This window comes from Oryza brachyantha, chromosome 4 (assembly GCF_000231095.2).
Source record: "Oryza brachyantha chromosome 4, ObraRS2, whole genome shotgun sequence".
Classification (NCBI taxonomy): Eukaryota; Viridiplantae; Streptophyta; class Magnoliopsida; order Poales; family Poaceae; genus Oryza; species Oryza brachyantha.
The window spans coordinates 6,661,479-6,685,290 of NC_023166.2; the positions used below are offsets into that span (position 1 = coordinate 6,661,479).

General features: G+C 42.2%; 3 protein-coding genes across 4 annotated transcripts; 1 reads left to right on the forward strand and 2 right to left on the reverse strand.

Annotated features, from left to right (window-relative positions):
• Positions 1–6,244: 6,244 nt before the first annotated feature.
• On the reverse strand, positions 6,245–9,085 carry LOC102719759 (G-type lectin S-receptor-like serine/threonine-protein kinase SD2-5). Its single transcript, XM_006652097.3, has one exon. The coding sequence runs from the start codon at positions 8,916–8,918 to the stop codon at positions 6,396–6,398; it is 2,523 nt and encodes an 840-aa protein (XP_006652160.1). The 5' UTR covers positions 8,919–9,085; the 3' UTR covers positions 6,245–6,395.
• A 4,028-nt stretch (positions 9,086–13,113) lies between these two features.
• LOC102720038 (aminoacyl tRNA synthase complex-interacting multifunctional protein 1) lies at positions 13,114–15,101 on the forward strand. Its single transcript, XM_006652098.3, has 3 exons — positions 13,114–13,645; positions 14,161–14,367; positions 14,607–15,101. The coding sequence occupies exons 1-3, from the start codon at positions 13,238–13,240 to the stop codon at positions 14,748–14,750; spliced, it is 759 nt and encodes a 252-aa protein (XP_006652161.1). The 5' UTR covers positions 13,114–13,237; the 3' UTR covers positions 14,751–15,101.
• Positions 15,102–15,478: 377 nt separating this feature from the next.
• Positions 15,479–23,499, reverse strand: LOC102720318 (oligoribonuclease-like). Of its 2 annotated transcripts, XM_040523730.1 has the most exons (9): positions 23,311–23,499; positions 22,676–22,842; positions 21,791–21,901; positions 20,592–20,668; positions 19,848–19,929; positions 19,725–19,780; positions 17,806–17,892; positions 16,869–16,959; positions 15,479–15,939 (listed from the first exon to the last, which is right to left on the reverse strand). In XM_040523730.1, exons 2-9 carry the CDS (start codon positions 22,791–22,793, stop codon positions 15,821–15,823), a joined length of 741 nt encoding a protein of 246 aa, XP_040379664.1. In that variant the 5' UTR covers positions 22,794–22,842; positions 23,311–23,499; the 3' UTR covers positions 15,479–15,820. The 2 variants fall into 2 exon arrangements, 1 of the variants encoding a protein (XP_040379664.1); XR_001549990.2 differs by lacking the exon at positions 23,311–23,499 and having other exon boundaries at positions 15,480–15,939; positions 20,615–20,668; positions 22,676–22,803.
• Positions 23,500–23,812: the final 313 nt, after the last annotated feature.

The following is a 23,812-nucleotide window of genomic DNA, read 5'->3' on the forward strand; positions in this document are numbered from 1 at the left end:
TTGAATATAAAAGCGGGGAATTTTATAATCATAGGTTCCATATGATCAAAGAAGGGTGCCACTTGCCTTGCTTAGACCCACGAGGAACTTCGGCGACGACTTCGAGAACGAACGGCGCTGCGACGGGGTCAAAACCTACAACAAACAAGGCAAAACCAACAAAACAGGCTATAAAACTACTGAAACAGAGAAAAAAACTTTTTTAATGGATTCTTGGTATTTTTCTGGATTTAATGAAACTTGAATGGACCTAAACGGAGACTAGATGAATTACTTATGAATTTTAGAAGATTATCTGTGTTTTTTAGCTAAACAGAAAAGTCCTAAATCAATTATTGCGCAATTAATGGGGCTGCTGACGTCAGCGAGGAGAGAGGAAGCTGACGGCTGACAGGTGGGGACCACCTGTCAGTGGGACAGAGGGGAAGTGGGTGGCTGACACGTGGGCCCGGGGAGGAGAGAAAGGAAGGGAGGGCGCGGCGGCGGCTGACGGGTGGGACCCGTCGGTCGGCGACCGTGGAACAGAGAGGAGGGGAGCGGGGTCCGGCCGGGAGAGGGAGAGGGGCGGCAACGCCCGGGCGGCGGTGGACGGCGACCGGCGGAGGACGGCGCCCGGCGACGAGCGGCGCGAACCGGCGGGCGGCGGCGATTGGCGACGGTAGCCGGGAAGTGAGAACATCGGCGGCGCGAGCAGCGGCGGAGGGCGGCGTCTAGGGACGACGCGGAGAGCGGCGACCGGCGGGTGACGCGGACCGGCGAGGGGCGGCACGGAGAGCGGCGTCCGGTGGGTGACTCGGAGAGGAGGGCGACGGCGGCGGCACCGGCTCGGCGGCGAAGATCGCTCGACGGCAATGACGGCCGGCGGAGGATTTTATGGTGGCGGCTGGCGCGAGCGGCACGCGCGGCCAGCAGAGGCAAGGTGAGGCAGCAAGGGGTGCGGTCGACGGTGCGACGTGGAGAGGCCGGTGGCGCGGCGTGGCGGGGGAAGCTGCGCACGTGAGGGCGTGGCGCGACTGGTGGCAACCGGCGACGGCGACGACCCTTGGTGGCGCACGGCGGCGAGGAGGACCAACGGCGTCGACGCGCGAGCACGAGCCTGGAAGAAGAGAGGACGGGGAAGGAGGAAGAGGCGATGGCATCGGCCGAGCGGCTCAGGGTGATGGCGTGGGCTCGGTGACGGCGAGATCGAGAGCGGCGGTGGCGCGATGACGAGCGCCGGCAGCGCACGACACCCAGCGACGGCGCGCGGGATCGGGTGGCGGCGGAGCAGAGCGGAGAAGGGAGAGGGCGGCTAAGCGGCGGCGGAGTCGAGCGGAGCGGCCAAGTGGCAGCGACAGAGGAGAGGAGAGACGGCCTCGACGGCGGCGCGGGGGCAGCAACGGCCGGCGACGGCTCGGCAACAGGGCGGTGGCGGCTCAGGGAGGACGACGGCAGTGACGCGACTAGCGCGGCGGTGCTTCGACGGTGGCGGGGTCGCGTCGGCGACAGCAAGGCGAGGGTGGCGGCCCGCGGACGGGCGACGGAGACGGCCGAAGCGTGCAAGAATGCGGCGGCGGCGGCTCTGGCGGCCACGGGCGGAGAGGAAAAGAGAGGGATAGAGAGGACAGCAACGGCTTACCGGCGACGAGGACGACGACGGCAAGTCGGCGAGGAGAGAGGACCGGTGGTGACGGCAAGGGAGACGACGCCAGGGTGGCACGTCGGCGGTGAACAGTGGCGCACGCGCCTGGCGGTGGCACACGGGTCGGCGGCGGCTACCGAAGGGGAAGAAAAAGGAGGGAGGGGGGAAGAGGATAGCTCACCAGCGGCGACGGCAACACCTCGGCGAGGAGGAGGGACCGACGGTGGCGATCGGAGCAGGGCGGCGACGTCGCGAGCGCGGACGGCGACGCGCGGACGACGAAGTCGTTACGACGGCGAAGAGGACGAGGAGGCGGCAAGGAAGCTCGGCAACCACCGGTGGCGACGAAGGCCGGCGGAAGGTCGGCGAAGCCGAGGCGGAGGTGGTGACGCGGGTGGGCGGCGACGTCCGACGGCCGACGGGGAGATCGGCGGCTGACGGCGACAGAGGGAAGCTTCGGCGAAGAGGGGGAAAGTGGCGGCGGGGCGGCGGCGCGAGGATTTTTTAGGTGGTGGCGCCGGCTAGGGCGGAGCGGCCGGTGGAGACCGAGTCGACGACGCGGCGGACTCGGCGGCGGCGGTTGCGGCGGTGGTTGCAGCGGCGGCACGGCGTCCGGAGGTGTCGGGGCGGAGGCGGACTCGGCCGGCGCGGCGCTGCGCGGGCGCGGGCGCTGGCGAAACCTGGTCGCTGACAGTTGGGCCCCACCTGTCAGTGGCGCGAGGGGAGGAGGGAGGCGGCGCGGACTCGCGGGCGCGGGCGCGGCGAGTTGGGCCGGAGCAGCGGCCCAGGCGGGGCGCGCGCGGGCGGAGGAGGCCGGAGCCGGTCGGCTGGGCCGGCCGAGAGGAAGTGGGCCGGCTCGGCTGGGCCGGCCTGGGAAGGAGAAAAAGAAAAAGGAAAAAGAAAGAGGGAGGAAAATTGGACTTCGGCCTAATTTGAGAAGGAAGGGAAAAAGAGAGAAAAAAGGAGGGAAAAAGGAAAACCACACTTTTGCTGAGTTTTAAATTAATTTGTTTGGCCAAATTTTATACTTCTGCAATTTAAATTTAAATCCAGTTAATTGATTTGCGAGCCTCGATTTAATTGAATTAATTCCTTTTAGAGGGATTCTTCCTGAGTTAATTAAGCCAATTGTTGCTTACGAATTTCTTTTACGATTTTAGGCTTGGGATGAAACTCCGGGCGTGACATAATATACCTGAGAAATGTCGGGGAAATACAAGACTTATTGGTTTAGTAAAACAATTGTAATGTGTTTTGTTTTAAAACTTGCATGTCATCTTACCATGCACCAAGAAGTGCAAAGAGGAACTAAAGCTGGTCTTTTTTTTACCAGAACTGATCTCTCTCTAGATCATCACACTTTTTCCTTTATACTTCTCAAGACATATGTGGCCTAGTTCACATCAACGGTCTGAGCAGGATCCATGAGATCCTTCATTACATACATCACTGTGGTGAAATGAACATTCCACGATCCAACAAGTAAGAGGAAGAATACAACACAGCCGCCACCTTGAAAGCAGTTTACTGCTCTTTGCTCATGTATTCACCATACTCTTAAAGTAAGTATATGCTCTAGCCTCTCTAGAGTTACTGGACCATCCTCTTCACTTAGCATCAAATGACTTTTTATTGTTCTAGTTATATCATGAGGGTTGGCTTGTGGTGTAGAGAATGAGCCCTTGTATGGAATACCTAGAACAAGACCAACATCAATGTCTCTAACAGACAAGAAGCTCCTACCTCCCTCAAGGCAAAGAGACATTGTGGATGTGTTTAGGTTTTCTAGAAGCCAAAGTAGGAAATCTCGATGAACATTCAGTAAAGGTAGGATCTTCAGAAGGCCTCCAAAACCAATGGAATGCACAAGGTATTCTTTCTCTCCACGAAATGAAGAAAAAATACCTTGCACCTTGGAGTTGAACATGCTATCCTTCATTTCTAGCACAGGTGTCTTGATTTCATGCAAATCTGAACATCTTGACGAGAAAGATGGGACAAGGCCAACACCATCTGAGACCAACTTTCAATCTCTTCCAGTTCCCTCTGAACAATACTGATAATAGGACTTCGTAACGGTGAGCCCTACAAGTTTAGTTCAGCAAAACTAAAGTATCAGGGACAATCGATTGAAATAGTACACTTCAAAATCGTAAATCTAGCAAAAATGGTAGTGTGGACGAAAGCTTACATCTTCTTGTGGCTGGTTGCAAACGTCTTTGGCTAGTGTGGGGTTTTCATCCATCTGCAAAGAGATGAGTTTTTCATAGTAGAATTGGAGAAGGCTAGGAGGTAGTAGTGTTGATCATGGAGATCTAACTACAACCTGAATGTTCATTGCAGCCCTTTTGTTTGAAATGTAAGATGAGTTCCTCTTTCAAACACCATGGACATGCTAAGCCTACCAAGATATTGCTAACATTTTTACAAGCTTTAAGGGCATGCATGAGCTCCTCGAACCGAATGGTCATTAAGACATGTACCATTCACTAATTGTACATGCTAAAATGACCAAAAATTTATCCCACGATTTCATTAAGATATGCACTGTATTGTTGGAAGGTAATGTGCTACATGCTTTTTGTCCAATGGACACCTGCTGCTGTGGCCAATTTTATTTATTGTTAGTACCTTGAATATTTATATGCACACATATAAATATATATATACATATATTTCTATTTATGTATATATATTAATATATATTTATAATGCACACACATGAAATTAGGATTTATCCTCAACCATACCAATAGTATTGTCTGTTGAGTAATAAGCTGTAGTGTTTCTTGAGCATATAATAGAGGTGCATTTCACCAGAGCATTAAATGCACTTGGAAAGGAGCTGCTAAAACAAATCATTCGTTGTGCACCTATAGTCTCTGGTTTGTCTAGATATACTTTTTGTCATGTTGTACACTGTTGTTGGTGTCATAAGATGGTACCAGCGTATCCAAGAAACAACTTCCAAGAGTCAAGAGATATCTGTGACATTTCAGCGAAGACAATGCCTTTGAAATGTACCTCCGTCGGAAACAATAGAGCAATCACTGTACACAATCTGAGTTCAGTTATATCTTTGAAATGTATCAATCTCCTAGCAATAATGGCTCCAACAAGTTGACCGTGTATGATTGTGATTGGCATGTGTGCTTGCAAATGTGATGTGCATGTGTGATTCTAAAAATAAAAATGTTGCTTGCTATAGTATAGCAATAGTTAGAAAAACTATTGTGTGGTTTATAATTAATTAATTAATAACATCATGAAATAAATAACATATTAGTATTTACAACATGTACGCTAGGGTTATTGTCGATAGTACGGATGTGTTGTTGACATAAGCAAATTTCGAATAGTGAATATATAATTTTGTGTCCAAAGTAGCATAGTGAATTTTCTCTTTCTTTAGTTGTCTTGGTCGGTTGTTCTTATTTCGTGTGATGACTTGTTGATATGGCAGTCTCCTTGGTAGAAAGTGGTGGCTTCCCCGAGACTATCAGCATAAACCAATCCATCTTGTTGGCTTGGAGCTTAACGATTTCATTTTAATGTCACATCATTGTTGAAAAACAACGGCTTGGAAAATTAATGGTGTATCGTTGTTATATAACAATAGCTAGGTTAAACACGATATCATGATCACTTTGATCCGATGAGATACTTGGTGGCGTAGGTTAGCTTCGATGTAGTCGGCACGAACCGTCCATAAATTCCTGTGGTCCATAAATTTAAAATGATTTCTTTCATGGTAGTAATATCTTGGATCCATATGGATTATCTTGGACAGAGTTGATGAATATATTGATGTTCATCATTCTAATTTTGAGAAGGCTGAATGTTTACTTGGGTCATAACTCCTAATCCAAAGTTCTCGTAACATACCTTCATGAAAAATATCTCTCGATGACTTCTCGAAGAAAATCTTCAGAAACACTAGGGCTGCGTTCGCAAAGGCCTCACCAGCTAATGTCTATCTTAATTTCCGTGTGCACGTATTTCAAAATATTAAACAATACATAGTCAGCTAAAAAGTTTATATGAAAATTGTTTAAAAAAATTAGATTAATCATTTATAATAGTTAATACTTAATTAATTATATGCTAACCATATTTCTCGTTTCTGCGTGTGCGATTTGGCACCAATCCTACCATCGTCCTAGGTCCTTACCTGAGGAGCCAAATGGCGAGTATGGTGTTTAGAGGACGTAGGTTCGTTTGGAATCGCAGATATTCGATAAGAAAGAACTAACGACACAGAGAATATAATGAAATTTCAAAAACAGGCTGTGTTACGCCCTTATGCTGCGTGGAATGGCGGCTGGCGGTGGAGCAACGGCGGCGGGGGTGGCCGGCGCGCCTGCGCTGAGACCGACGGCCGCAGCAGCAAGAATGGCGTATCCTCGTGCGCCGGGCCTCCACATCCTCGTCCCCTACCCGGCGTCAAACCCCAGTCCCCACCCCGGCAAGAACCCTAGGTATAGCCAAAACCCCTCTCATTATTGGGCGCCGCCGCCGGCCGGCGGCCGTGAGATCCACCAACAGGTGCGCCTCCAGCCTCTCCTCTTTTACTACCTTACGAATTACGATGTTCTAGGGCATACCAAAGGAATCACCGAAAAAAATCCAACATATTTATTGATCAGAAAGTAGTAATTCTTCCGATGCATGATGAAATATATATATATACCAAAGAACAAATACGATAGATTGTAATTACAGATAGCAAAGTGCATGCGAAGGTGGATTTTCTTGTGCTCATTAGCCACCCAGTTTATCTTGGACCAGATAGTATCGATGGAGGAGGTGGAGCTGAATATGCGGGTGGGTTGTCCTGATCCTGACCAGACATTACTGAATTTGCATTGAAAAAGCTGTAATCTAGGCAATTCTCCACGCTCATTGCACCCTCCAATACCTTGACGACCATTGACATCGAAGGCCTTCGGCTGCTGTCGTTTTGCAAGCACCACATCGCGAGCTTCATCATCTGAATCACTTCCTCCTCATGGTGTGAGACCATGTCATCACTATGCTTATCGATTATATCTGTCAACTTATTATTTTGAGCCTTTTCTCGCAGTAAATTGATGAGCTGGACACTTTCCTCAGGCTGTGAGATATCGATGTTTTTCCTCCCACTTGTTATTTCCATGACAACAATTCCAAAGCTGTAGATATCGACCTTTTCAGTGATCTGTGATGTTAGCCATTCAGGTGCCAGATATCCCGGTGTGCCTCTCATCACAGTCACCACCTTGCTTTGATCCCTATCAATTAGCTTGGAAAGTCCAAAATCAGCCAATTTGGCATTGAAGTTCTCGTCTAAGAGAATATTTTGGGGTTTGATATCCAAATGAGCTATTTTTCTCCTGCATTCCTCATGGAGATAACATAAGCCCTTGGCAATATCCAGAATGATCCTACACCTGGTGTGCCAATCAAGAGGGGCATTGTTATGGTGGTAATAGATCCACCTATCAAGTGACCCTCTTGGCATATATTCATATACGAGAAGCCTGTTTGACTTCTCTGCGCAAAATCCAATCAGCCTGACTAGATTGATGTGCTCAATGCTGCCAATGGTCTCGACCTCTGCCAGGAATTCCTTCTTTCCTTGTTTTGCACTTTCCAGACGTTTAACTGCAACTCTCTCTTCGCCTATTTTCCCTTCAAAAACTGATCCAAATCCTCCTTCGCCGAGCTTTTTACTGAAATCTTTGGTGCATTCTCTCAACTTTTCAAATGAAAACCTCACTGGCATTCCAGGCAATAGCTCAAAATCTAATTCTTCATCTACCTCTTGATACTTCCTCCTTCGTACACAATATGCAGTGACAACTGTGACAACCAGTAAAAGAATAAGAATTGCAGAAATTGTTGCACCTAAAATTGTCTTCGTTTTGTTCTCCGTAGAAGCAGAAGCAGAGGGGCTAAGCTGCACCTTGATGTAAGCAGTGGAGTTGAAATGAAGAGCTTCAGGTTGTATCGTTTGCAATGAGAATACCTCCGACACTGAGAAACATGTGCCATCAGAATCGTTCTGGCCATACCTGAACATAACAGCCCTGCAGGAGCAATTCTTCAAGCAGGACTGCTTACAGTCATCTCTGTTTGTTGCATTCAAAACGGTGTGGCTGACATCAAAGTAAGAAACATCAGCAAAGAGCAAGAGCCGATGGCTTTGCATTTCTTGACAAGAGATTGGTGTCAATGGTGCACAACCCAGATTTGCCTTTCGCTCATCCACTGGTTTGAAGTAGCTTAAACTAGAATTGCCCTGAAGAGGGCAGCTGCACTGCCCACCAGTGCATATCCCGTACTTCCCGCACACCATCGGGAAAGCACAGTCATCAGGGACTACCTTGATTACATCAGACACCATGGTCCACTTTCCTTCTGAATTAGACCATTCATACAGCCTCAAGTGCCCATCAAACTCTAACCTCATATACTGAGCAGACTTGGCTAGTGGTAATGATATATTGCTTGGCTGTGTTGACTGCCCAAATATGCTGAGGCTCCCATTGGTGAAGGTAACCTTGGTTGGATCTTTTCTGCTCTTGTTCATGCTCACTGGATGAGAATAGTAGAGTTGTGGTGGTGTGGACTCAACATAAGCAAACAATCCATCTGGTCGAACTGTCATGTACACCTGATTCTCAGTCGAGTTTGTCAGAGAGCTGTTTGCTCTGAGCGCCATGCCATCCATCAGTGACTGCCCAGGAAGGAGTGTGTCAGTTGGATGATCAAATGACTGCCAAACTGTTGCATTCCTCTGATCAAACAGAACAAGATTACCAAGATCATTGATCTCCATGCCAGCTACAGATTGGCCGGAGCTGCTGCTTGACCAGACTAGGGTACCATCAGCATCACGGAGGACCAAGTTGCCATTGAATGTGAGCTCAAGGGTGGCATTCTCCCTGACAGGGAGATCCCGGTTGGCAGCCCAGACCACCTGTGCCATCCCGTTCTCTGTTAAGGTGATCCCGGCGCCACTGTTGGTCTGGACAATGAATACAGCAAAGAGGAACACTCGGCAGGGTGGAGCGCAGAAGAACCCTGCAGCGAAGGAGGGGCCATAGAAGGTTTCCGGCGAACGGAGGACGATGGCACGCACCGCTGACCCATCGGAGTAGCTGACGCTGTGCTGGAGCGTGGCAGCATTGTTCACCCACCGCGTCGAGAGGTTGGCAGTGGGATAGTCGAATCTCTCTGCAGAGATTGGCAATGCTATGGTTGCGAGTGCAATGAAAACGACGACGACGAAGAAGAAGAGGTTGGCCGGAAGCATGGTGGTGCTTGGATGTGAACTGGGATTGTAATGAAGAACCAGTTCAGCAAGAAACTGGGAGCATTATTTATGCTAAAGAAGATGTGATCACTTCTCACCTGATGGTATGGGGTTGATGGAGCTGATTTGATAACCAGGAAAAAAATGGCTTCACCATGGCTGGCACTTGGGAGTCTGCAGTGGTCACCTACTCGTCTTCTCCTGATCTCTCAGAAGTTCACACCAAGCCAGGCTTGATTATGGCTTTTGGTTTTTCTGTGCAGACAGATTGGCTTGACCAGTTCCCTTAGGGGGTCAATAATTAAGCCGTGCCGACAAATGATGGTTATTCTATGAACCAATTGCTGATATCACCAACATTAAAAATTCATTTCAGGGATTGTCCCTTTCAATAAAAACAACTCAGGGATTGTCCTTGCATTAGAAAAAAAATAAGGCAAATCAAGAATTGCCGGAGCAGGTATTGGTATGGTAATCAGAAAGCTTCGTAATTAGGCATTTCACTGTTTTCCATACTGCCATTTTGGTTCTTGGGGAGCATAGCAACGGCCAGAATAATCAGGTAAGTTTGGTAAGAAAACATGAGACTTTTATTGTTTTATTTCAAATTCATGCGGTCCAGATCTTCTGCATTCTTTATTAAAAAACGGTTTCAGAAGTATAACTTTAGTATACATAAGTATTAAGTAATCGTTAATGGTAGATTTGTTTTGAAAAAAATACAATTTAGCTCAACTGTTAAACTTGCTCTCTTGCTCAAGGAAATAATTTGCTGCATCTACAATGAAATAATTTGTCATACTATGATCACAAGGTTTACAAATCGTTTGAGGGTTGAAATGTGAGTCTAGTGAATTAACAAAATTCAAAATGTCAGAGCAGTATGCTGCAGAAATGGCAAAAATGTGTAAATCGAAAATTAAATCCGGGAGGTCAGTTTGAGCAAACTAAAAACGAATTTCAATAGTTTGACGTGTTTTCCTCTTGAGTAGACTTATCTTTTTCGTTTTTGTTTATGCTTATAAGAAAAAATTGAATTTTTAGCTTAAATTGGAGTTGTTTTTAGGTTTTTTTTAAACTTAGTTTATTTTTCAGCCTTATATTTTATTTTAGATCGATAAGAACACGCACATACAAGTTTTACTTGTAATTATTTTTGGGACTGTCTATGTGACTGCCTGCTGAAATTTTTTAAAATATCAGCCATTTTTTGTCCATAGGATACAACACTACCCCTATCAATGAAAGAACTCAGTTGTTGTGGTGGCAATAAATCTTGTTGCGGTGACTATGGCTGGCTGGTCTCTCTGCATTCTCAGGGGGCCACATGCTTGCCTTGGTGGCCGGTGCGATACCGGAGCTGCTAAGGAGTCATTCCCTCCAAAAATAGGTGACCAAAAAAGTACTGCATCAGCATTTTCCTACAAAACACAAAAAGAAAGTAAGTAATGTTTTAGTAGACAACGAAAATAACAGAACTAGATATGGTTAATGCCCAACAAAACTAAGTAATGATTATTAACTGACATAATTAGGCAAGAAGACAAACCTAACTAATGTTAGTGCACAACAAAACCAACAAAAGAATCTTGTCAAATTAATCTCAAGTCTTCAAGTATATGCGTACAGCAGACAAAACTACCAGCAACAGTTTCAAGTTTACACAACAGATGCTCCATGTGCGCAAACTTTGATGAAGAATGAAGATACCATGTCGACAAAAAAATTTTGTTACAAAACAAGCTCATCACTAGCATCCTTAATCATACCTTGCTGTAATAAAACAGCAACCTTAATCGCAAAAATAAAATGGACAAACCTACCACTTTACTTTGCACATTAATTGGCTAGCCAGATCTGGCATAGGCATCAGTCCTCAATCAACAAGAAGCAGGATCGTATAGGTTTCTACTGCAGAAAGCAAACTAGGTCACCCTGTGGATCAAATGGCATCCGTGTTTCTTGCCGGTTGAAGATTAGACAGTGAAGTATTGGCCGCGAGCCACACCCACTGGCATGCGAAGAGCCATGGTTCCATTGCCTCCAACCAGGGTGGATCACTTGCTGATAACCGTCGTAATCCACCCACCGGAGAAGACACCGCCGACGAGCACCGCTTATTCAAAACCCCACCCTTCTCTCTCTTCTCTGCATGAGGCGCCAGCACACGTACGTAGCGTGTGGGTTCTACTTCTATCTATTGGATATTTGGATTCAGATTTTATATAACAAAACTTGCTTCATCCCTGCTTCGCGGGGGCCGATGATATTGCACAAATCTTGATAAAGATCCGACGAGGGCTGCTAAAAACATTTTTTTCCAGCCGGCTGATATATAGCAAATCCCTTATTTTTTTATTTATAAATATATCGTTTTACCTTCTTTTTTTCTTTTCTAATTCACCCAAACGATCACCCTTGAGGTCTCACAAACCTGTTCAAGCATACGGAGTTCATCTTCCTCTTCCCTCTTGTGCCCATTTCCGTGTCGTCTTCAATGGCTTGTCATCGGTGACAAGGGAGAGGGCTCGGGCCATATCGTTCCTTGTAGATCTAATTGTGGCCTTTTCTCAAGTCTTTTCATGTTCTCCAAGTAGCTGCTAGAGCCAGCTTGGTCTCGTCCTAGCACATGCACGGTGTTGTTGTCGGTGGTTTCACCAGCATCGGCTCGTCATGTCTCTCCAATCCAAATTCTCTTACCTGATTAAGAAAAGTCACGAAAACCTGCAGTAAAAATAAAGTATTGCGCTACAGTATTCTGACTTAAACACCGTAGCTATAGTAAAATGTTTGGTGCATGTACTGTACATCGGTATTGTAACGATTAATCTAGGATGTTGCTTGTGGATCAAACGACTAAAAATACATTCAAAGTTATAGCACTGATCATCTCTAACTTTTCAGTAGGAAGTTAGAGAATCTCTTTGATGTCTCTCGGCTCTTCGTCATCATCATAAACTAGGTTATGGCTAGATCCGATCAAGTCTTGGTAGCACAAGAATGCAAGATCCATCGATGGTGGTGTGGTCTTATTCATCTTCTCCGGCGATGCTTATTTACCAAGCAACTAAGTTGGAATACCACGTTGATGAAGCTTGAACCTCTACCTTTTGGAGGCCCTATCTATGGTTCGGCTCTTGAGCTAATCCTAATATACTTCTCGGTTTCTATCGCAGTTTTTTGTGTTTTCTCTGACGATAAAGTATGATAACTTTTAGCCCATTCATACTTCTTTTCTTTAAAAAAAGAATTAATTTAATTAAAGTTCCAAAAATGACATAAATTTACCATTTTTTAAATACTATCTGAATGTCTGTGTTTTGCAAAGGATAAAAACATATTATGTTTTTCCTAGAATAAAAAGAAAAATATCCATATCAATTTGATTTTATGTGGATATCATTTTAAGTATTACGAAGTTAAGGGGGTTAATATATAAAAATGCAAAGGGAGCAGGTGATAGAGGCTTTTATAGTAGTATAGATAAGTCTGATACCACCTATATTACCATAATTATTTATAGACATATTTCGTAATTTTTAACTTAGGCTTGGAAAATTTCAATTTCTCCGATGCAACGTCGCTTTTGCTAACACTAATGTTGAAACAATAAGGAATACCAGGATTTAAAGGAGTTTTGCAAAAGTTCTACAGAGAACAGAAAATATCAGTTATTCAAAATTGGCGTCGACATTGCTTTTAGGATGATTTATATGGGAAACCGTACAAATGAGGAAATTACATAGATTTGAGAAGTTTTTTTTATTAGAAATGCACTTTGCACCGAATTTAGTACATACTACTGTGATGGACTGCAATATTTTAGCACTAGATTGTGTCATAAAATAGGAGAAAAACCTCATAGAATATGTGAAACTTGTAAAACTTTTTAAATTTAGACTATGTTTCATAAAGCTTCATTCAGGTGGTGTGAGATTCCATAGAATTTATATAGGTTTGATGATGTACACCGGTGTAAATCCGAGTAAAGTAAAATAGGTATGCTTTATACACTTTCGTTTTTTTAGCCATTGACTTTTAAATATATGATCTCTTATTCCATTTTTTTTACAAAATATTCGAAGTCACGCTTAAAATATCTTTAGTAATAAATTAAACCAAAATAAAAGACTATGTATTTTTTTTAATAACACGGATGTTTAAAAGTATAAAAAAAAGAGAGTAGAATTTCACAATTAAACACACATGGGCTGAGTGAGGGCTACGTGGAACACTTGGGCCCATCCTTCCCCCATCCGCTTCATCCCATTCTCCGCGGCGGCGCAACACCGGCGACCGGAGCCACCGCCGCCGCCACGATGATGGCCGCAGCAGCGAGAATGGCGTTCGCCTCCTGCGGCCGCCTCCAGGCTCTGTCAGTCCCCGCCCTGCCAAGAACCCGACGCACGGTCGCCAAGCCCATCCATTTCCTGGCGGCGAGATCCGCCTCCGTCCTCTGCTACTGCTCCTCCTCCTCCTCCTCCGACGCCGCCACCGCTGCGCCGCAGGCGGTGGGCGAGGAGGAGGAGGAGAAGAAGCTGGCGGCGTCGGAGGTCCCGGTGGAGGAGCTGGCGGCGCTGCTGGACATCCGGGTGGGGCGGGTGGTGAAGGCGTGGCGGCACCCGGAGGCGGACACGCTCTTCGTGGAGGAGGTCGACGTCGGCGAGGAGCAGCCGCGCACCATCTGCAGCGGCCTCGTCAACTACCTCCCCCTCGAGCAACTCCAAGTATAAAACCCTATCCATCCAAGATCTCTCTTTTTTTTTCCCAATTATGTTATTGCAGAAAATTCAGTTAAAAGAGTAAGCACGATTACATAACCATGTTTTAGCATTTGCATGGATCACATAATTGTGCATTTCAGAACAGCAATACTCATGGCTGCCTTTTATGTGATCATATATCTATGATATGACCAAGATTATATGCTGCAAAAGAAGTAGTAATATGCATTACAGAGCGAGGCTGCGAGAGCAAGATAATTGGTTGTACTTGCCCCTGAATTTATCAGGCAATGCTTGGATTAGACTAACCTGAGACAAACACTGGATCCCTCCATGCTTTAATTTACAGAATTTCATTATGTTCTGGTTAGTTGATACTAATTCTGACCATGCGGTCACGGCCCGTTCTTAACGGAGTTAAGAGGACTGGATACTCGGCTATTCCTATGATGCGTATATCCTTTCGGCTCTTTCTTTCTGTGGTATTGATGGCAACTGCTGTTGTTTGACATTTGCAGGACAGCAATGTGATTGTTCTTGCAAACCTCAAACCAAGGAACATGCGGGGGATAAAGTCAAATGGCATGCTCATGGCTGCATCTGATGCTTCTCATGAAAATGTCGAGTTGCTTACCCCTCCTGAAGGTTCTGTTCCAGGTGAAAGGATATGGTTTGGTGCCGAAGATGACAAGGATCGCCAATCAGAAGCCGCATCCCCAAATCAGGTGATGCTGTGGGTGGCTTAGAGCCTTAGACTTAGATTAACACAACTTTCTAACTTCTGCACTGTTTATTAACAATTGCATGAACACTGATTAAAATCAAGAAAGTTATCATAGTTTATGGTCCTTGCTGTCTCTTTTATCTATAGTGTTAAACTGTGCGATAGTTTTGCACCATATAGATCATGCCATAAATAGAGTATTTCTCAGCACTGCAGCTAATGGATATTGTGTGTTCTCAGGTCCAAAAGAAGAAGATCTGGGAATCTGTTCAGCCCCATCTTAGGACATCAGAAAACTGCACAGCATTTCTTGGCGAGCACCCGATGCGTACCTCTGCTGGTGTGGTTTTCTGCAGAACGCTGCAGGGGGCAAGAGTGTCATAACTCCTCGTTAAAGAGATGATTCTTTTCTTTGATATCCCATGTCATGCACCTCACTGAAAATAATCATAAGTTAGGAGTAAAAAATCTTGCAGCAAGATGGTTTTGAGGCTAATATTATCGAGGTCATTCACGGCTTTGTATTTTTGTGCTGTAAACACTGGGAAATCAAATACTATCCATATGATTTTCTTTTTCAATAGATGGAGATGCCCTTGCCAAATTACAAAAATTACTTTGTGCTGACCATGGTGGAAATAGTTTGAGCTGATAATTTGTGTAATAACGAAGTTATTATGTGCTGGATATTTTGGTCTGTTCATTCCATTGGCTATGCCCAAACTGAACCGAGCGGAACCAACTGGGTGGATATTTTTGGCTCGCCTTTGGTTAGTTCTTTCCAATGTTTACTACATTCTCGGTTGGCTAGCAAATTTCAAGCCCCATCGAGGGATCACTTTTCATAAATTCCAAATGAAATCTGATGGATTTTAAACGAAACTGTTCATTTCAAGCCACTCAAGATTGTTAACCGCGCTTCTTTCCACCAGTTATTTTGCATAAATTGTGCCACTTCTGAACATCTTTTGAGCATCTCTCAACATTACAGAAACTTACCATAACCAAACTGGCCAATTTATGATGATGAGAGTAGTCACAAATGGCCGTATAAACTGTTCGAAAGTTTAACACTATTCAATTCTGTCAGTTCGCTTCAAATAAATGCGACTTTATAGACAGTCATCACGTCAACATTTAGGCTTTGTACTCGGTTTTGACACGTCCTCCGTTTTTAAACCAGGTACATCGGTTGCCACTAATTATACACAAGATTCATCATAAATTATCATCGGTTGCCAGTAATTATACATAAGATTCATCATAAATTATCAGTTGGCCAGAAGTATCCAACAATCAAAAGATGTTTTTTTCGGTAAGGATGACATCACAATGATAATTCTTTTGTAAGGATGACATCACAAACACATGATCTGACTTGTTTCCAGCAAATGCACTAACCGTGGGCATATGGTGAATTGAGGATGCCCACGTCTACTCTACCAACATAGCTGCTACTTTGATTGCCGCGATTTGAATATGTTTTCCTTGTAGTATTGTAGCTCCTTAATACTTTCTCTAATGTCATCCATCGCCCTGTGGTTTTTCTCCTTCCTTGGAACTTGCTTTCTTTCTGTGAACAGTCAAACAAAACCATGCAAAGTTATGCTTTCTGGAGATTTTGCAACCTTTTTGGTGTGCAGGTAAAGGAAATGATAACTGCTATGGAGAAGGAAGGTTGGTTTTTGCCAAACAGTACCGCATAAGCACACGAGGTATATGGATTGATTATACATCAAATGTAGTCTTTTCCTCCACAAAATGCAATGTAGTTCCATAATAATGTATGGGCATTAGCTAGTTGTTAAAGAAAAGGTCAGCCTCCAGCTCGGGAAATTTTTTTATTTTAAATCTTTTTAAGAAATAATTTTATTACTAAACCTCCGGAAAAAATATTTCCAAATCTGAATCTTTTGGTCACACCACCAACATTGGCTTGGCAAGACAACGCTGCCACACAGCCTTTTCGGCGTCGCGTAGCGTGGCAGTCTTGTCACGCCACTGTCAGTGGTGCGGCAAAACAATGTTGCCACGCTACCGACAATGGCGTGACAAGCCGTTTGGCCACGCCAACATCGGTGGTGTGGATAAAAGGTTCATGTGGTGGAAATATTTTCTCCAAAGGTTTAGTAATAAAATTATTTCTTAAAAAGGTTTAAAAATTGTATAACAGTGCAATTGTATAACAATTTGGTAATTCTTGGAGGAAGAAACCACAAATCACATCACACCCAAAGTGTAGGGGTCAGATATTAATCTGCTGAAGCAAAAGGGTAAAACTGCAGCATAGACTGGAAACAAGAATTCTGTAGCACTGTATTTAAAATTTTGAGTAGGCTTTCAACCATTGTTGACTTTTAACTCTAGGGGGTTATTTGAACTGGTTTGAATAATTTAGTGGGAATACCCGGTTTCATACTTTAGGGGCTTAAGTGGACCAACCCCAATATTTCAGGGGGTTAAGCAGACATATTTTTTATAAATATCAGAGGGTAACTTTACCTTTTGGGAACCAGCGGTTGCACAAAGCTGATATACTGCTTACATCAACTATCACATGAGAAAATATTGCTGCAAGATGTGGCATATACTTCTATAAAACAAAACACAGAAAATTGTCAAGCAAAAGTGTTTCAAAAGTGAATTCATCATGCTAACTATCCTATGAACAAGAATATTGGAAGTATATATAATGCTAGCTATCCTATTCTCACATGGATATTTGAATACTGTTCACAATATTTCTTCTATTGGAGGGTACATAATTTATTTAAGAAATGCTGAAGGGCGAAATCATGTGGTTCCTATAAGGATGCCAGTTGGATAGGTGACATTTGCTTGCTACATACTAATCCTCAATTGAACACTTCTTAAATGATAAATTTTTTTATATAAATGTACACAAACTCAGATACAATTAATGATGGAAGGGAAATCGAATATTATATAAAAATACAATTCCAAATATACCAAAAGGAAAAACAAAGTTGCATATAGAAATTGACTTCAGGAATGTCCGCAACTTTTATTTGAAGAATAAAATTAGGAAATTGGTATTCAGAGCTGATAATATATATCCATTGCATGTAATGTGTGCTCCGCATAAGTAAGACCGCAGTGTAATTGGTATGCAGGTAAGTTTAAGTCCTAAGTGTACCATTAACTTGAGTTCTGCAATATTAAAGAAAAAATATGTTTCCAACTTTACATCACACATTGTTATATTCTGATCTTCTCGTTCCTTACCAAAAAAATATAATTCATTAAAACTACACACTGGCCTGCCTCACTCCAGATTTGCGAGTTCCAATAAGGCCCCATAAGGACAATAAAATATAACGGACAGGCACCCCACAAATTACAGCCTGCCCATTGCCTGAATCATATTGAACCATTTCAGTTTAAACAGAACGTTAAGGGTATTCTTTCTCTTGCTAACCTTCAAAAATAGTAAATCCATATAGACAGAATTCCCAGCTATCAGAGGAGTCGCCGAGCCTATATACTTCCTAATAAAATTTAGCACCTGAAAATAATTAACACAAGAAACCTACGTTAGGAAATTCTACATTGGAAAGAGACATTCAGAATATGAAAAATACATTGAACATATATCAGAAATGTACTATTTTGACTAAAAAAGAAATAGAAAAGAGGCTCGTAGCAGTAGTAACACCACACACACACGAAGGTAATTATTCACACAACTCGATAAGGTTTCCATAAAAAATGCAATCTAGCAGGAAAAAAAGGTAAAAACAGAGATGGCAAATGATGAAGGAATTACAGATAACAGAGTAACTATTATTGTTTTCAAGTAAAAAAATCACAACCAATGTCATAAATGTCCTTCACATACATATGCCGGTAAATACATTAACTATTAAAAGAGACCTATTTTACATTTAGAGCATCATAATACAATACAGCATGATTTATCTAAATATATCATAATGAAATATACACATGTACGCTGCATGTATACAGTATCCTTGCACCAAATTTGCAAAACATATGATTGTATGCCCAACAACAAAACAAAGTTCCACCTGGTCATCTTTATCAAAAATATGCGGTGAATAACATCAATGAACACTGCACTCTGGAGCAGGTGTCCAATACAACACATTGGCTAGTAGACACCTCTTTCTACCAGCTAATTTTCTTCTTAATTATATATATCACCTATGTATCCACATAACTAAGGTGCTACCACACCACACACAACAATCCACTAAAACTGAAGTTTATTAAATATTTTCAACAAAGCCGCCCTTGGATTTAGGACAGACATGACAAGCATATCACAATAATACTATTGAAACATCATCCATGAACAACTTCTAGGAAATAACCAAACAATAATGATAGATCAAATATGAGGTAAACTATTCTATTGTTATAACACTAAATTTAGTTTAAACATGTGCATAAGTGTGGATGTAAAGGGTGCTACTACCCACCCATGAATGACGATATCACTTGGTACCTAAAAATCAAATAAAGCACAAAACTGAAAAAATACGCAAGTATAATATGGAACTAGAAAACATACACACAACAATTATCAATAACAAGCGAAAATGATTTTTTTCATTGCCTTCCTTTGAAAATAAACACCAGACATCATGAGATCATGAAAAAGTAGTTTCCACCTTTTACATACATGAAATATCCTTTTAGCATTCCCGGCGTTGGGCATGCTACTTGGTTACTAGTAATGCTAAAAGGATATTTCATGTATGTAAAAGGTGGAAACTACTTTTTCATGATCTCATGATGTCTGGTGTTTCTTTTCAAAGAAAGGCAATGAAAAAAATCATTTTCGCTTGTTATTGCTACTTGGTTACTAGTAATGCTAAAAGGATATTTCATGTATGTAAAAGGTGGAAACTACTTTTTCATGATCTCATGATGTCTGGTGTTTCTTTTCAAAGGAAGGCAATGAAAAAAATCATTTTCGCTTGTTATTGATAATTGTTGTGTGTACTTTTTTAGTTTCATATTGTACTTGTTGAGTATTTTTAAACTCACCCTTGTGCTTTATTTAGTTTCTAGGTACCAAGTGACTTTGACATGCACGGGCATGTAGCAACTTTTACATCCACATTTATGCACACATTAGTATTATTGTTACTTGTTTATTGTGGATGCCATAAATCCAAGGGAGCCTTTGTCGAAATTTTCAATAAATTTCAGTTTCTCAGATTGCGTATAATGTGGTAGTACTCTAGGTATGTAGATACATGGGGAATTACTTTCCAATAAATTTCAGTTTATCGAAATTTCAACAAATCCAAGCTAGGCTTTGTCAAAACTTTCAATAATTTCATATCTACTAAAAGAGGAAGAGCATACCTGTTTCTCTGCGTCATTCTCAGAAATGTCACTCTGCAGTACTTTTTCCTTCAGCCCTGAATTGATTTCATGAGTAATATATTTGTGTTTATAAGTACATCATTTTGAGCATAAGATGTTTACCACTGGCGGTGTGATGAATTTGGCACCATTCATTCATGTCGTTTAAACATTCCTTGCTCTGTCTTATAACCAAGTCAGGACCCTGCAAAAGAAAGTAAGGTAATCAGATTGACTATGCCAGTGGTAGTAAAATTGCAGTACTGATGAAACGATCATGGATTAAAAACTTGGATTACAAGGGCATGAAAAATATGATTATCCAGGATTATATAAGGGGATTAATAGAATTGTGAAAATAAGATACCAACTAAACCCCAACTTATTGGAATCTTATATAGTTATATGTGCTTGTATATTCCCAATATCCTAGTCTTTGTAACAAAACAATATCTAGATTCAGAATATATTTGGTTTTTTTTTCTTCTTAGAGTTATATTGAAGGCATATCAAGCTAATTAGTCTAAAAACAAATTAATTCGGCATTATGATAGTCCTGATGGGAACTATAACCTAATTTAGAAGTTTTTAGCTTCTTTGTAGACCATGTGCTTGGATACACTAGTTTCAGTATATGCTTATAAGTAAACATTGCCTGGTGATTAAGAATCACAGATTGCACACTCATATAAACATAACCGTAAAAGGAGCAGATTAAGTACCATTGAAACATAATATTATAAGAAACTGTTCACTTTTAGAACTCAAAAGTCAAGAATGGTGCACTGCAAGGAATTTTTTAGCAAATAAAACTATTATATATAGCAACCAGACCAGAATTGCAGAATACTTAGTTTCAATAGCCACCTCTATTCGTTTGGTAAGTTTACCGTCTGTTATGATACATGCGATCTCCAGTATGCGATCCTTGCTGATATCCAAGCCTAAACAATTAAAAACCAGCACCCGTTAATGTGTAAAACTGATAGTTTTTCTTGAACATATCTACAGAAATCGCAGTTAAGAATGCAACACATGAATAAACATTGTTTAACAACAAGTTTTGCTTGGATGTATCTACAGAAACCGCAGTTAAGAATGCAACACTTGAATACTCATTGTTCACCAACAGTAGATAGCATAAGCAACAGTGAACATAATATCATGGTGTGCGTAACACCAGAATCCAGATCAATTTCAGAAACATATTGGTAGATGTGTCTTTACAAAAAGTGAAATATTGTAGAATAAAATCATCTCCTAGAGTCCCTAAACACAAAGGTGGTCCAGGTTCGATCATTGAGTCCCGTCGCACTTTTACCCAGTTAGGCAAGCTCCCAGAAATTTTGATCATCTCCCTCCCTACCTCCCTCTCTAGGGCCTCAATACAGTATAAGGGCAAACACTTAGTTGATGAGATGTCTAGATGCTTGTCAGGCACTGTAATCAGCTAGTCCTCTGATACTGACAATCATGGGATGAACAATGAGTTGATTCCAACTTAGAATTTGATGTTATATCCTTTCCTGTTCGGGGGCACAACGCAGTTACATTGGTAACCTACAAGAGCTAGACAGACTAATGAAGAAGAGATACATGACAGAACTTTATGCAAACATCAACTCGAGAACTTCGCAGATCACTCTTAAGACCATGTTGTTAGACTAAGAGTTGATACTACTCTAGCAATTGCTGTCAGGATGTGAGCACATTGCTCTCTACAATACTACAGATATCTACATCGTACAAAAGCTGCATCATGGAGCCACAAGAATATGAAATTTAATCCTGAATGTTTATTTGAATTTCAACTGTGCATATTTGTTTATTTCATCTGCACGCATAGAATGGTTCCTGAATGGCCCACCAGTAGTAAATGATGATCATAATTTATGGATAGAAATATAGAATAGGATGATATTTCATTGCAAACTCATAGGCTTAGTGACCAATTTGATCAATACTGTGTAGAAAACTGGAGATAAGACAGTTCATATCAAACAATGGAAATATAGCTCTCACAGTTGAGGAATAAATTGCACTAAGCATATTATAAGAGGACTCACCAGTCATTTCCAAGTCGATCCACACTAATGGCTTATTATAATCACTTGATGATGAAGCAAGGTTTTCCCCATCATAGTTTACAATCATCGTGCGGTTCAGCCTGCTTTTACCTGTGAAGTGAAATTAATTCTTAAATATCATCCTCAGGAAACAGCGATTAATGACTGGTGCTATGCCTACACAATAAAATAACTAAAAGAAAATATTTACCTTTTAAGTTTTAATCACTGCAGAAATCAAGATAACATGTTAACGCATTGATTTATTGTTAGAGGCAAGATTTGTATGGACTTCCATGATTCTATAACTAGCCAGGAGATTAAATTGAAATCTCCTAATACGATGTGTTGTTGCTTTCTGATACAGTTTACTCAAAAGAACTGGTTGTTCCTAAAGATTTAGCACTTTAGCCTATCCGAGAAGACATTCATTAAGGTTCCCACCACACAGAGAATAAAGCTGCAGGACTTTATTACAAACTTAGAAAATCAGCGAATTACAATAAGCCTCTGATTTTGTGCTTCAACGAATAATATTTCAGAATTTAGGACTATTAATCTATGACAGCTGAGATATTCATGGTACATTTTTTTCTCAATCCAATTTAAACATTTTCAGTATAAGACTGTTTCTTATTATTATGGTTCAGTATTATGAGAACCAGTATTGTATAAACATTCCTAATACAGATTATTATACTACAAAACATCCTGACTTCAGCATGAAGACAGCAGAAGTAAGCATAAATTCAGATGCACCAAGCGCAGGATCAACATTGGTGTTTGGTACAAACGCAGATACATAGAGCAGCAATTCAACAATGCAGAAAGTGCAACAATGACATGGCTCCATCCAGAAAGGAACAAAAAAAAGAGCAATCTTACCTGTCTCTGTGTTCGCAGCAGCTTCTGTCTTGCTGCTGGATGTTGGTTCCTCTACTTCCTCTCTATCGTCATCAGCATCCAGATCAAGAACAGCGAACATATTAGCGAGTTTACTCATCTTCTCCCCCGAATCGCCCCACGCAGTCAGACAAAGAACCTCCCAAAACCTGCGCCACCAATTTTGGCTGTTGGGTAAACTCGCAGCAAAACAGAAGCTGCTGCGACCACAGAGACCAGCAAGATCGCTCTTTTTTTATTTTCTCAGGATGGAACCGTGTCATCCACCCACTCACCCCATTCGTTTTTCAATACTAATGTAAACCATGGTCTGAAATATTGTGATCACGTATAGTGAACGGAGGCTAGCAATACTCACATATATGCTTAAAGAAATAAACAATAAACATGGAAACTCTGTTGAAGTGAAATGGACTTAACTCGTACGCTGTATGGATAACATCTCAAAGATTAGCTTATTTGAACTACATTCAAATATATTCTAGTGAAGCAAATTTCCATCGCTCGATCTACACACATAACTAATGGGCGGTAAAAGAGAAGAAACAATAAAAAAGTGTGCTCATACTAATCCAGATCTGAAATTGATTTTAGGGTTTGGGAGGCTAGGGCAGTACCCCGTGGATCTGACCGCCGCCCTGCAGCCGCCTGGCCGCTGCCCTCCCGCCGCCGCCCTGCGCACCGTCGGGCCGTCGCCCCACAGACGCCCGGCCGCCGCACGCGCGCCGCCCTCCCGCCGCGCCGCCTGTGAGGTGTGTGAGAGAGGGAGAGGGAAGTTCTGTGGCAGTTTCGCACTTTCGCTTTGGTGGAAGTTTCAGAAGTTTGATATGAACACCATATATTCATGCGTATTATATAAATTAAAATAAATTCTAAAAATAAGTTTAAGTATAAATTGTACGTCGAGTCATATATAATAAATTGTAGAGGTATACGTCGTATCGAAAATCTTATAATTAATAATTATGCTCAATATCTTAAACAAATAAAATAAGATAAGTTGTCATTAGACCCACGAAGGACCAAAACATGTTAAACCATGTTATGGCATTTTTAACCAAATTCTATAACTCTTACTTCCTTTGATTTTTTTAATAGCAAATATTCAATTTTAATGTG

What these genes read in the sequence shown, in the direction of transcription:
- LOC102719759 (XM_006652097.3), bottom strand. Translation starts at nt 8,918, where the DNA reads ATGCTTCCGGCCAACCTCTTCTTCTTCGTCGTCGTCGTTTTCATTGCA.
- LOC102720038 (XM_006652098.3), top strand. Translation starts at nt 13,238, where the DNA reads ATGATGGCCGCAGCAGCGAGAATGGCGTTCGCCTCCTGCGGCCGCCTC. An exon ending in TCCCCCTCGAGCAACTCCAA is followed by an intron (nt 13,646 to 14,160) that starts GTATAAAACCCT and finishes TGACATTTGCAG; the next exon opens with GACAGCAATGTGATTGTTCT. An exon ending in AAGCCGCATCCCCAAATCAG is followed by an intron (nt 14,368 to 14,606) that starts GTGATGCTGTGG and finishes GTGTGTTCTCAG; the next exon opens with GTCCAAAAGAAGAAGATCTG.
- LOC102720318 (XM_040523730.1), bottom strand. Translation starts at nt 22,793, where the DNA reads ATGAGTAAACTCGCTAATATGTTCGCTGTTCTTGATCTGGATGCTGAT. An exon ending in TGCTGCGAACACAGAGACAG is followed by an intron (nt 21,902 to 22,675) that starts GTAAGATTGCTC and finishes TTCACTTCACAG; the next exon opens with GTAAAAGCAGGCTGAACCGC. An exon ending in AACTTACCAAACGAATAGAG is followed by an intron (nt 19,930 to 20,591) that starts GTGGCTATTGAA and finishes TTTCTTTTGCAG; the next exon opens with GGTCCTGACTTGGTTATAAG.